We start from the raw sequence: 13,047 nt of genomic DNA, 5'->3' as shown, positions 1-13,047 counted from the left end.
ACCACATGAGTGCCGCACACGCGTGCAGAAATGCTCGTGATAGTGACCAGCCCTTGCATTTCTGCTCTGACATGGATAGGTAGATGTTCAAGAGTCTTTTCCCTTGTTCTCTTTTTCCTCTCTAATATTCAGGTTCCTCCTACATCAACATTGTGATCAAGAAACTACTCCAAGTGCCGAGTAGATCCTCAGACATCTATTCTCCTGTGATACTAAACTCGCTTGCTCAGCAGAATGAAGTTGAGAACATCCTTTCACATCTTTGCCGTGTCCTCGTTACTAGTCCTGTCCGAAGCCTGGCCACTCTTCCCTGCGATCGAGCGAAGAGCACCTGTCTCCTACTCAGTTGTCCCAGTGGGCGGAGGAAGCACAACCGACGATGGCTCCTCGACTGTTACTCGTACAGCGACACAACTATCCACCATTGTCATCACAGAGTCGGAAAAAGCCACAACGTTAGTTGTGACAGTCACTTCTCCTTCGCCTATTACCGTGACCGACTACTCGCCAACCTCGACACCAGCACATCCTGCCTCTTCGACACAGCAATATTTTTCCGACTCCTCTCCCTCGTCATACTCCATTGCACAAGTGACTGCATCGGAAACAATTTCACCAGTAACTGTGACTGTCACACAATCTCTCCCTTCGACCAGGCCGTATGACGACGGCATGTGGCACACATATTATTACTACACAGTCACGCCTGAAAGCTCTTCGAGCTGGGCAGCAGAGAGCACTGCCGCCACTTCAGAGTCCCCTTCCCAACCAAGCTGGACACTTGGCTTGCCAACAATGTGGTCATCAATATCGACACCGGCGGCCAGTACCACGCCTGTCAACCCCTTCCGGGGTGTGCCGCCCTCCATCCCTACACCTCCATGAAGCAATGTTGGTCAAATTTTCTTCCGTGAATGAAGAATGTATAAAAGGGTTATCTATGGGTGCAGGATTGTGGACTTGGTTGGCAAAGAGCGGTTGTTCCCAGGGAGGCATTGTGATATATTGGATTTTAGCGAGGTGCTGGCGGTTATGTCTGAGACGGCTGATACTGTACACTTGTGATATCTAGAAGAATGATAACAACGACAATAGAAAACTGCTTTTGCATTATTTATCTCTTCCAATCTGGCAACCATCCTTGGCCCTGGCTTGGTGTTCTTGGACCGGATATCCTCGTAACCTCACCAGTGAACATGACATCTGAGAGAAGAACGACTACTTCATTCAGTATGATGACGGTCGAAAGTCGTTGCTGGATACCAGCACAATCTTTTTTAGGATAGCCCATCGCAAGTATCTGCTCTGTAAGACGTAGGGTGTAGGTACTATAGGCAGCCTGAGGTCGTGTGAGATCGAATCTACTGAGGATTCGCTGCCAAGCCATTTCCGCCCGCAACTTCCCATGTCGAAGTCCGGTAAAGGCGCAGGTAGTTCTCCGCTGCCTGCCAAACTGCCCGTGCACGCTCCCGAATACATCCCAAGGTTTCGCCCGGTCGTTTGCGCGTTGATCGGCACAAATCCTTTTGTACTTCTTGCAATTCGACACCTCTTGAGAATCTCTCCAAGCTTTCTTTTCGCTGCCACTCTCGTTCGCCGTTGGGTGCGAGCCACCAGCGCCATCGCAAGATGGCGACAGGCACGCCCGTCGAAGACCAGGGCCGATTGCTCGAGGAAGCTCTCGGCGTCGTGCGTCAACAGTCGCAGCAGATGCGCAGATGCCTTGAGACGCCGGGAAAGCTCATGGACGCTCTGAAGTGCGGGTATGGACTTTTCAATGCCTCAAATAATCTCACCCTCACTAACCGCAATGTAACACTCCAGGTCAACTTTGGTATCCGAGCTGCGCACACCTACCCTAGGCCCGAAGCAATACTATGAGCTCTACATGGCCGTGTTTGATGCTCTACGGCACTTGTCCGAGTATCTCCGCGAGTCGCATCCCGTCAACCACCTCGCCGACCTCTACGAACTCGTCCAATACGCAGGCAACATAATACCCAGACTATATCTGATGATCACGGTTGGCACCGTATACATGGGGGTCGAAGATGCGCCGGTCAAGGAGATAATGAAAGACATGATGGAAATGAGTCGCGGTGTCCAACATCCCATCCGAGGTCTGTTCCTGCGATACTACCTGATGGGCCAAGCCCGTGACCACCTACCCACGGGCAAAGATGAGGGACCTCAGGGTAATCTCCAAGACTCAATCAACTTCATTCTTACCAATTTCGTGGAGATGAACAAGCTTTGGGTCAGGTGGCAACATCAGGGCCACTCGAGAGAAAGGGAGCAAAGAACGCAAGAGCGGAGGGAACTGGAATTGCTGGTTGGAAGCAATCTGGTGAGGTTGAGCCAATTGGTCGACTTAGAGACATACAAGTCTACCATCATCAGCCCGCTCTTGGAACAGGTAGTTCAATGTCGGGATGTCCTGGCCCAGGAATATCTGCTCGAAGGTACGATGACAGCATCTGAATATGGTGTCTTGCTGACGGAGATCCAGTCATTACCAAGGTCTTTCCAGACGAGTACCACCTTCACACTCTAGACCAGATGCTCTCGGCCATCGCGAGATTAAATCCACATGTCGATATGAAGAAGATTGTCATCGGCTTGATGGATCGCCTGTCTACCTATGCACAGAGAGAAAGCGCTGAACCGATGTCGGCCGAAGACAAGCAAAAGGCGGAAGAAGAAGCCGCAACCCGCATGCTCGAGAAGGTCGACTTGAACCAGGAAACGAAGCCTGCCCCCCCGGCTGCTGAGCCGGATACTCCCACGACGAATGGCACTGAGACCAAATCACCTACAGAGACACAGACGACCGAGTCCGAATTGGCGACGCCGGCCACACCAGCAACAAATGGTGAGAAAGGGGCCGGCGTCGGTGATGTGAGGCTATTTGAGATCTTCTACGAACAAGTCGTAAATCTTGTCAAAACCCGAGGTCTCCCCATCCAAGACACAATGGCCCTGTTGACCTCGTTGGCCAATCTCGCACTGTACGTTGGTCTCATTCGATTAAGCAAATGGTCAAACTAACAACAGCTAGCAATATCTACCCTGAAAGGCTAGAATACCTGGATCAGATTCTAGCCTATGCCCGAGAAAAGGGCGCAGAATATATGGACTCCGCCGACCTCCATTCCGCTGCAACGCAAGCCAATATGCTCAATCTCCTTCTTGCGCCGATCAGAACATATATGTCGCTGTTCACGGCGCTAGCTCTTCCCAACTATCTGCCTTTGTACCAATCACAAACGTATGCGACGAGGCGAGCTGTGGCCGGCGAGGTGGCCAAGAACATCCTGCGGAATCATGTGCTAATTACCACCACGCAACACCTGGACGGAATCATGTCTCTCCTCAAAGTTATCATCAAAGAGGGCATTCAGCAACCGACTGGCTATCCCGGGCTGAACCGCCCGAGGGGTGGCGAGTCGGACGAGACCGTTGAAGAGCAGGGGTGGCTGGGCCGAATAGTTCATTTTGTTCAAGGGCCAGACAACGACACTCAGCTCAAACTCTTACAGCAGATGCGCAAAGCCTACGAGGTGGGCAACGAGCGGATTAAATATACGACACCCGCCATTATCACAGCCTCCATGAAGCTCGCGCGGAAACTCAAAGCCCGCGAACATTTTGATGACAACTGGCAAAATCAATCTTCAGCGCTGTACCGATTCATGCATCAAACCCTCTCCCAATTATATACCCGTGTTAATCCTGGAGCGGCAGAATTATGTCTTCGGTTATTTGTGTCATGTGGTCAAATCGCCGACCAGTGTGGTTTTGAGGAGTTCGCATATGAATTCTTTGCCCAAGCGTTCACCATCTACGAGGACAGTATCAGTGACTCGAGGGCACAGTTCCAGGCTGTCTGCATCATCGCCGGCGCGTTGCAGATGACGAGGGGATTTGGAAAGGAAAACTACGACACGCTGATTACAAAAGCCGCATTGCACGGAAGCAAGCTGCTAAAGAAGCCAGACCAATGTCGCGCGGTCTATCTCGCCAGCCATCTATGGTGGTGCGTCGAGATACCTGGGAGAGAAGAGGACCCGAAGAATGTGAGTTGTGACAGGCGCAGATGCTGTTGGAAGTCTTGAAATGCTAACCAGGTGAAAACAGTTCTACCGCGACGGTAAGCGGGTGCTGGAATGTCTCCAACGGGCATTACGTGTTGCGGATGCCTGTATGGATACTGCAGTCTCTGTCGAACTCTTTGTCGAAATCCTCAACAGATATGTGTACTACTTTGATCAGCAAAACGAAACGGTAAGGACGACCCACTCTTAGATTTGCCCGATAGTGTCTAACTATGCTTGCTACAGGTCACGACCAAGTACCTGAATGGGCTCATTGAGCTGATCCACTCAAACCTATCGACAACAAACTCTGAAGGGAATGCCCAGGCCCTGGAGAATCCCAAGCGGCACTTTTTCAGGACACTCGACTACATCAAGTCCCGGGATTACGAGGGCGTTGTTATCGAGGCGAGACAGTGAGGTGGACTATGGCAGTCAGTGACGGAGAGCAAGATGAGAGAAACGGATCCCCACTTGTTTCTCTGCGGAATGAAAAGAAGAAGAATCTCCACAAAGGATTGGCCTGGAGCATGTCACATTGCATCTACCCATGCTTACTTGGCCCAGTCTGTGCGGTTTATACATTTCCCTTGCGGCGACATATTCCTTGCACCAATTTTTGGCACTGCCCCAGAACCTTCTTCCGCGAGCGAATTCTTTCCTCCTTGTCCTCGTATAACAAAAATGCAATGCAATGCAGAGCGTGTCCTGAAATCGAATCAGAAAATGAATGAGAGGGTGTGAGAGGATGGAAATCTGGCATGCCTTGGGTTGACTTGAGTTGGCTAGGCTAGACCAGGCTATGCTAGACTTGCCTGAGTCTAGTGCGGTATGATACACAAGATCTCGCTCATCGCTCATCATCGAGTGAGTGACTCAGTCAGTCAGTCAGTCAGTCAGTCAGTCAGTTGGGCGTGGGTTGCGTCAATTCCTTGTTTCCCACTGTTCCCTTGCCTGCGTCGCCGATTCGTTTTGCAAGGCTGTACGTATGTACTAGGTCCTGGACTCCGGTTGGGTACTGAATAAGGGGGGTGTGGTTGTGTGGTGTGGTGTGGTGCGGTCATCACTTTGGACAGGATTCATCATGCTGGAGCTGCCATATTATAATCAGAAGCTATTGACTATTGATGCATTGACTCTCTGGTCCCATAATGAGGGGCTCTTTCCCTTGAGCCTGACAAGTATAGTTATATCTGTGGTCATTTTTGTTTCCCTTCCAGCCATCCAACCACCCATCCTCGTGCTGTGCGTTTCAGCCAAGCCAGTTCAATCGGTCGCAGCTCTCGCATCCATCCTATTCACCAGGTCTTGCACCTTCAAAGCTCCTGGACAAGAAGGCCAGTGGCAGCCGCTTGGGGAAGCTGGATCTTGGGCGCCAACATTTCCATCGGCATCAAAGGACTTGTCGTGCCATTGCTCGGACTGGGGTTGTTACTCTGTAATGCAGCACGATACTTGAAAGCAAAGTTCAAGATCAATGCTGCTGCCAAACCAATAGTAACGACAAACGGCCCAATCGGATTGTCAAAGTCCTTCCCACTTCTTTCCTTGATCAACTTCGTACGCCACATATACACGTACCAGCCCCAGATTCCTGCAAACACGGCGAAGCAGGTGTACACCACGGCAAGGATGCGGGCAATGTTGTTATCAACACCAGCAGCATTGTAAAGGCCAACTGATAGGGTGGCTAGGAGGACTGCGATATGCTGCCACTTGATGAATGTTCGCTGGTTGGCGAGCCAGACCTTGGCTTCAATTTTCAGTTCACCCTGATCTTTGATCCAGAAACTTGGTTCTTTGACACCAGGCGGAAGCGGAGCATTCTCCCATGCTCCTTTTCCTTGGCGGTGACGACGGGCGTAACGAGAATTCGAGAAGGCTGGAAGGAAGGATCGGAGACCGCCCCCGGACGAATCTCGAACCTCGACCTGGTCCGCTGGATGAATGCCATCCTCGTCAGTATCCCGTTCCTCGGCAGTGGTTTCCAGCTGCGGCTCGGCCCTGCTGCGTCCTTGAGATTGAACAGATTGAGAAAGCTGGCCGGAAAGTCTTCTCTCTGCGAATTTGCCAGGAGAAGACGCCGCCTTTCCTTTGGGGGTCAATCTGGACCCTGCAATGAAGCTGCCGACGGCCATTTCGTCCTCTGCCTTCTTAACCACTTTCTGTTGTTCCTCTTGGTACGCTGTAACAGGGTCTCTTCTGATGTCGGTTTCCAAGTCGCTCAGCCAGAAAGGAAAGCTGTTGACATAGTCCTCGAATAGCTCGGCTACGCCATGAACAAACTTGGAGAATCTTTTCTCCTCCTTGACCAGGTGAGAGTTCATCAAGTCGTGGAGCCAAGTGTTATTTCTAGTATACTTGGATTCTTTGATCTTGATCTCGAGCACAGCGTGGGGAAACCGGCTGATCTCGCCCTTCTTAATGGCGGAAAATGGGTATTCCATCTTGTTCTGGTCAATATCAGACCGATGCCAGTCATCTGGATCTCGACACGGGCGGTCAGGGTCCATTGCATCCTCTCGAATGAAGGCCAGATCAGTGTCCAGCGACACCCGAATCCTGTCGTCCCCGGGGATCTGGAAAGCAGTCCGGGTATAGCTGGCTCGGAGAACTGGCTCGAGTTCTTTCTCTTTGATGAAAGACTGAATCTCGTCAACGTTGGCCTTGAACGCCTTGATGTCCTCATGTTGAGGTCCCAGCAACTCTTCGAGTCTCTTGATCTGTTTTTCCATCTTGTATTCGCCCTTGAGAAACGGAATGAGGTATTTGGGCTTCAGTTGGATTCTGATGTCACTACTGTCGGTTGTTTCCTCGTCGACGAACTTTTTCTCAAGGACCACCTCAGGTTCATCAAGTAGATGGCCAGCCCATCTGACACGCAGGGATGCACCACCAGTACCCTTTTCGACCTTCCCTTGGTACAGGTCAAAGTTGTGATTATCGAAGTAGATTGAGGTGATCGTCGGGTCCTTTTGGGACGAATCGACCACCTTGACTGACTGGGGATTGTACACCAAGACAGGCAGGCGACGCAAGAGGTACGTCTTGACCTCGAGTAGGTTGTCCACATGAACCCAGTATTTGAAAGCCTTGTACTCGTCTTTTGGTCGGACGTCTGTATTCGCTTCCTTTCCAGCCTGTTCTCCCTCGAGCTGCTGCCGAGCCCAACTGTACATGGTCGACAGTCGGAAAAGCAAAGGCGAGTAGTCCTCCTGGTTAAACGGCATCTGAGAAAGACGAACCTGCAGTATCGGACGGACTCTGTACTTGAGACCTCTCTTTCTATCATGTTTCTTTGCAGCCTTGAGGAACCCGGTGTAATTGATCCTGCTGAACTTCCTAAGCTCATTGAGCTCCTTGGAGATGCTGTCAAGCTCCGGAAGAAGCTCCTTCGCAGTAGCTTTGTATTCCTCCTCAGCTTTTCCTGCGTCTTCGCCTTCGGTAGACGGGAGCTTTGCCTCACAGGCAGCGGTTCGGTCGCGTAGTGAGTTGAATGTATCGACCTGATGTTGGTGGACCTTTTCCAATTGGGTCACGGTGAGTTCGTGGACAAAGTTCTCTTCGTCCTGTTCACTCCAGCTCCTCTCACCACCTCGGCCTTGGGGGGAGGTTTCATCTTCGCGGAGGAGTTTCTTGATCTTGTCGTACTCGAGGTACTTGTCTTTCCATGGTGGATAGATGGCATCGGAGAGGGTCTTGCCAAAGCGCATGTTGGCGGGCGAACGAAGGCAGTGTAGGTCCGGTCTTCAAGGTCGCAGCAGCTACTCCATCTAGATGTCAATATTGAGTACGGGAGAAGAAGCTCTAGGGAGAAAAATCCATAAATGTATGTTATTGGTACAACAACCGACAAAGCTTGACCAACTCGCAACGCAGCTTTGGAAACCTCGATGCAGTCAGTGCCTTCCTTGTTCCTGCGGTTTCCCCACTTCCAAAAAGCAAAGCGTGGTGAGCAACAACCAATCGAAGCGGCGATTCCCCTCCCGTGCTCACAAGATACTTGCCTAATGCGGCTGAAGATTCTCGGACACGATTTTTCCGGCCGGCCATCTCCAATTGGCTGCTCGGAGTAAGACGACAGCCTCGGCATCGATTAGATGATACCGACGAGGCTGCCAACTTCCATTGAGTCATGTCGCATCCCATCTACACCACTCAGATATGCTCTGAGACGAGTAGAACTCCTCAACAATAATTTCGCCGCTATGTCGGAAGACTCGAGAGCTATTATAAAAGCTCTCGAAAAAGTCCTTGTACACCTCAGCGAGCATCCGTACCCGCATGTCCCCAATCCTCCCCATACCTCTCCGAAACGAGCCAGCGTAGCTGCCATTATCCGTGTCCGACCAGCTTATAAACCCGTCCCTGCCAGCGTCAATGGCTCCCTCATAGCAGTCGACAAGCCTTCTCCTCCCTCGCCGCCTTCGACCCTCAGCGAATTCTTTGCGCAAGAATGGGTCCAGGAAGGAGACCCCGAATTACTTTTCATCAAGCGCGCTGGTCGCGCTGGGGATAGGTGGTCGGGCCATATTGCCTTGCCTGGGGGGAAGCGAGACCCCGAAGATGCGGATGACTTTGCTGCTGCCGTCCGCGAAACAAGAGAAGAGATAGGCTTGGACCTGGAAACAACGGAGTGCCTGCCCGCAGGGAATCTCCCCGAGCGGCTGGTCACAACTTCTTGGGGGAAAGACGTTCTCATGGTTTTGTGTCCCTACATATTCCTCCTGACAGGCAAGGCCGTTCCACCTGTCCAGCCACAGCCCACAGAAGTCGCCTCGGTGCACTGGGTCTCTCTCCGCGCTCTGCTTTCACCCACTCTACGGACTCGAGAAGCCGTGGACATGTCCTCAAGAATGGCCAAGCACGTTGGTCCCATAATCCACAAACTGATCCGTTGGACAATGGGGAAGATGATGTTCAGTGCCGTTCGCCTCCTCCCCACAGAGTCTGTTTATGCCAGCTCAATACCGGGATTCATACCCACGGAGGGTGGAGATAAGCTTTCCACCTTGTCTGGCTGGGCCCAAGCACCCTTTGGCATTCCGTCCTCCTCATCTGTTCACCACTCTCTTCTTACTTTCCAACAACCACTGATCCTCTGGGGTCTTACACTCGGCGTCCTGGCAGATCTTCTCGATCAGCTTCCACCCTACAACGCTGTGGCGCTCTGGAAATATCCCACGTTTACAGTCCCTGACCTCCGTCTACTTGTGTACATCATGACTCGCTCGTTCCGAAAGAATAGCGCAGAGACCTTCTCGTCAGGATCTTGGCCGAACAAATTGCAGCGGCAACCCAGTCAGACCGCGATGGATGGCGCAAGCGAGGCAACAGCGGTCCCGGTGGCCGAATCTACTCCCGTCATGGGGCCTGAATCGACGTCCGCGCCCGCTCCTCTGGATAAAGGGGAGCAGTCTTCTCGAGCGGCTAAGCGATCATCGTTCAATAAGCACAGTGTCGGTATCGGCGGATTGGGTGTCGGAAAAGACCCGCAACATGCCGTTGGTAAGTTGTTGTATGGGTACTATGGGCGAGTGAACTGGGCGATCGCCTTGTTTTTGGCGTACAGAACAGCGCTCACGGTAAGTGTGGCGTGGTGGGTGGTTAGATGGTGGCGAAAACGAAAGGCAGTTGGCAACTAGTGGTTTGCTGGCGGACCTGTAGTGGGCGGCACGCAAGCTTGCATTGTTGAGAACAGCTAGCAGGCTGTATTTTTGAGGTTCCTTCCTTCCCCTTTCCTAGAGACTACCTCCGCATTGTATATGAAGATGTGGCATTTGGTATTGAGCTTCTAAAGCGGCAATTCTTGCATATTGAATGAGCTGATCTATAGAGCACAGATGTTGATACTTTGATTTGTCAATTTACATCAAGAGCGCAATAAAATATGTATACCAGATGATTCAATAATCAAACTGAGATGTGCTAGCCTTGAACGCCCTGCGGTACTAGAAGAACCTCGCAAGACACTCCCTCTCATTCTCTACATAACCGCGCGTCTTGTCCTTTTTTGGTCTATACCCGGTCCAATGGGATTTAGTTCATGGTAAAAGAGCGTGGGCTTCAATATCCCACTGAAAGTGTGACTTGCGATGTACTCAATCCTCGAGGCAATTACCTCGCAGAATCCCAATAGTTGTCAAGCTAGGAGCGTCTCGTCGTGAACCACTAGAATAGGATCTTTCAAGGGGGCATGCTTTGTCAACCGCATGGCTCTGCCGTATTCAGCCACAGCGACCTCGGGTGCGGGCCTCGAGTTGCATCTCCTCGTCTCCTGGCAAGTTTGGCCAAGGCAGCGAGCGGATTTGAACGTGGGGAGAAAGGGCTGGCTGATGGGTCTAGGACACACGTCCAGAACTTATTCTAGATACCCTCCCCCCACCCCCCTCCCTTTCCCCCTTCTCTGCGAGAAGGGGTTGTCTATCTGGAGGGCATAGGCGAAAAAAGAACCTTTGCACTGCCAACTCATGGTGACTGGCCCAACGCGAAGGTCATGTTTGTCGATGTGCCTGTCAGTTTCGTGGTGCTGAGACTCGATGCGCTGCCTTCGCTTGGATTAGTTGAGCGTTTCTGCCAGAGTTCATAAGCTCTATGAGAAGCATGTGCTGTCTCATCATAGTGGGGATCAAAGGCGTCTCGAAACTCGCAGGTCTTGCCTAGATGAAGACAACGGCTACAACATGTTGGCCGGGCTTCGTCGCCCTTATTCAGGATCAAAATAGCAAGTGGCAAGAGAAGTACTAATCACTCACTGCCTACCTTAACCTTAGGACCCTGCATACACGGCACGCTCTTCTTCGTGGGCCTCGGTATGTGTAAGGCATCGTGGGGATCTCAACTGAAAAGTATACCTCGTTGAAATCTGGTATTGACGTAGTATTGTCCAAGAGAGCGGGAAGGGAAATGCTCAGGTAACACCCTGCAACGATGAAGTCTTGTAACAAAGGACCCAATCGCATCGTCTGGGCTGACAATGCCTGTCTCGCTTAATAGAGTCTGCATGGGGATGGATGTACCGCTTCGTGTGTCTCGTGCTCGGTAATTATGTGTGACGCATGCTGAGACTTCCGCATTCGGCAGGTTGATCCACCACTTATTATTGAACCACTAGACCCACACCAGAAATACTCGTATATTGGTATACATCGACAGGGACACCGTCTCAGCCATGCGCGACATGACGACTACTTCTGTCCTATTTCACGAGTTGTAGAGCATATCGATTGCAGAAGGTTCTCAAGCCCCTCGCACGTAGTTTCTGGGCTAGGAGGGTCGAAATGTATATATATCCCCTGCGTCGCCCTAAAAGTTGGACACATCCAGAACCACCCCAAGGGCTATCCTAAATAGATCGGAACATCAAAAACGATTGATATATCATGCGCAGCTGCAACTCTTCCAGGAATGCTGGTATGTATCACATCTTCATGGCTGATTCTTCCATTACTGACTGACATTCTCTGCAAAGACCGAGCAGAACCTCTTGTCAATGATCTCTCGTACCATACCTTGACGACGTATATCGCCGCGGGAACCACCATCTGGACATGGGCGGTTTGCAGTCTCCTGACACTTGCACACCTGGCGAGATATGCCGAACCAAGACGACAAAAGCAAATTGTCCGCCTGATTTGAACGCCCGCAGTGTTCGCCATTTTCAGCTTCTTCGGGGTCTGGCATTACAACTTGGCCAACTACCTGACTCCGATCGCCGAGCTCTACGAGTCCTTCGCACTCATTGCACTGTTCTTTCTTCTGGTTGCCTGCGTGGCGCCAGAGTCCTTTGAAGGACAGCTTGAGTATTTTGCTACCAACCCTGGGACTGCCAAACCTTCAAATGCTGCGAGCGTCAACTGGTTTCGCAAGACTTGGATCACAGTGATTCAAATCTTGCCCACCCGCGTGGTCACCGTCATTGCCACAGAGATTGTCGAAGCAACACAGTGCCACGGAACCACGTCCTATCAGCGGGCTATGACCATTATCAGCATTGTCCAGGGGTTGCTGACTGCAACCTGTCTCATCGGCATCTCCAAGTTCTACTCGAGATATCGCAGCCAACTCCACGTTACCGACCGACGTATTCTTTATAGAATAGGCGTGTTTAAGCTCCTCGTCTTTACCCAGCTCGTACAAAGAATCATCATCAATGCCCTCTCACAGAGTGACGTCCTCAAGCCAACGGAGCATCTGAGTTACAACGACCTCAATCTCGGGTTGAACTCCTTCCTCATCTGTCTGGAGACCTTTGTACTTGCGATCCTGTTCGTCTGGCCGTTCTGGCCGCACAAGGCGTTTGCGAATTCGAGGGTAGGAATTCTTTCGGCAGCTCTGGACGTCATCAACCCTGGGGATGTTTTTGCAGGGATAGTTGGTGCTGTACGGCTCTGCCGGGGAAATTATCCTGCCGAAACTCTTTAGACTGGACCTGTCGATTATGAGCAGCCTGAATATGCGCATCAAGAGCTGACAGTAGTTAGGTCTCGGTCTTAGGCTCTCCTTGAGGTCGCGCGCTGTTGCTTCTCTCTCGGGTATTCGATTGATTGATGGACTCGTCTTACCTCGATTGCTTTTTGACCTGGTTCCGAGCAGGTAGTTGGGTTAGTGATTGTGTCTTGTCCGTTGTAATGGATCCTTAGAAAATCGCAAGGCTTTCGGATAAACTTCGGCCCGGTGGTGAATTCTTGTGCCCCTTTGACCCTCCCTCGATCCCATCCTTGTGATTCCATTCCATCTTTTGTTCTTCTTCTTGTTCAAAACTCTTGTGTGGTTGAGGTGGCAGTGGCAGCGAGCCCATCGCCTGCTCGCACACTGGGTGCAGGCGTGCACACTATGCCCCGCACAGTATATATATCTATAAGTGGCAGCGAGGTGCTTTCACGCTTTGTTCACACGGCAAACAAAATACGCAGTTCCTATAGAAGAGTGCTTAGTGGGAAGAGTGACGCCT

General features: G+C 51.4%; 4 protein-coding genes across 4 annotated transcripts; 3 read left to right on the top strand and 1 right to left on the bottom strand.

Annotated features, from left to right (window-relative positions):
• Positions 1-234: 234 nt before the first annotated feature.
• Positions 235-885, top strand: AYO20_02689 (hypothetical protein; the record flags this gene model as incomplete). Its single annotated transcript, XM_022640993.1, has 1 exon — positions 235-885. The coding sequence occupies one exon, from the start codon at positions 235-237 to the stop codon at positions 883-885; it is 651 nt and encodes a 216-aa protein (XP_022502868.1).
• Positions 886-1,629: 744 nt separating this feature from the next.
• Positions 1,630-4,514, top strand: AYO20_02688 (hypothetical protein; the record flags this gene model as incomplete). The annotated part of the gene is made up of 6 exons (XM_022640992.1): positions 1,630-1,763; positions 1,825-2,462; positions 2,510-3,008; positions 3,059-4,076; positions 4,138-4,284; positions 4,341-4,514. The coding sequence occupies 6 exons, from the start codon at positions 1,630-1,632 to the stop codon at positions 4,512-4,514; spliced, it is 2,610 nt and encodes an 869-aa protein (XP_022502867.1).
• Positions 4,515-5,410: 896 nt separating this feature from the next.
• On the bottom strand, positions 5,411-7,807 carry AYO20_02687 (hypothetical protein; the record flags this gene model as incomplete). The annotated part of the gene is made up of 1 exon (XM_022640991.1): positions 5,411-7,807. The coding sequence occupies one exon, from the start codon at positions 7,805-7,807 to the stop codon at positions 5,411-5,413; it is 2,397 nt and encodes a 798-aa protein (XP_022502866.1).
• A 495-nt stretch (positions 7,808-8,302) lies between these two features.
• On the top strand, positions 8,303-12,518 carry AYO20_02686 (hypothetical protein; the record flags this gene model as incomplete). Its single annotated transcript, XM_022640990.1, has 2 exons — positions 8,303-9,602; positions 11,743-12,518. The coding sequence occupies 2 exons, from the start codon at positions 8,303-8,305 to the stop codon at positions 12,516-12,518; spliced, it is 2,076 nt and encodes a 691-aa protein (XP_022502865.1).
• Positions 12,519-13,047: the final 529 nt, after the last annotated feature.

Source organism: Fonsecaea nubica (assembly GCF_001646965.1).
Source record: "Fonsecaea nubica strain CBS 269.64 chromosome Unknown Scaff12, whole genome shotgun sequence".
In the NCBI taxonomy this organism is placed as follows: domain Eukaryota; kingdom Fungi; phylum Ascomycota; class Eurotiomycetes; order Chaetothyriales; family Herpotrichiellaceae; genus Fonsecaea; species Fonsecaea nubica.
Note: the sequence above shows the minus strand (reverse complement) of the source record. Positions and strands in the feature narration are given on the sequence as shown.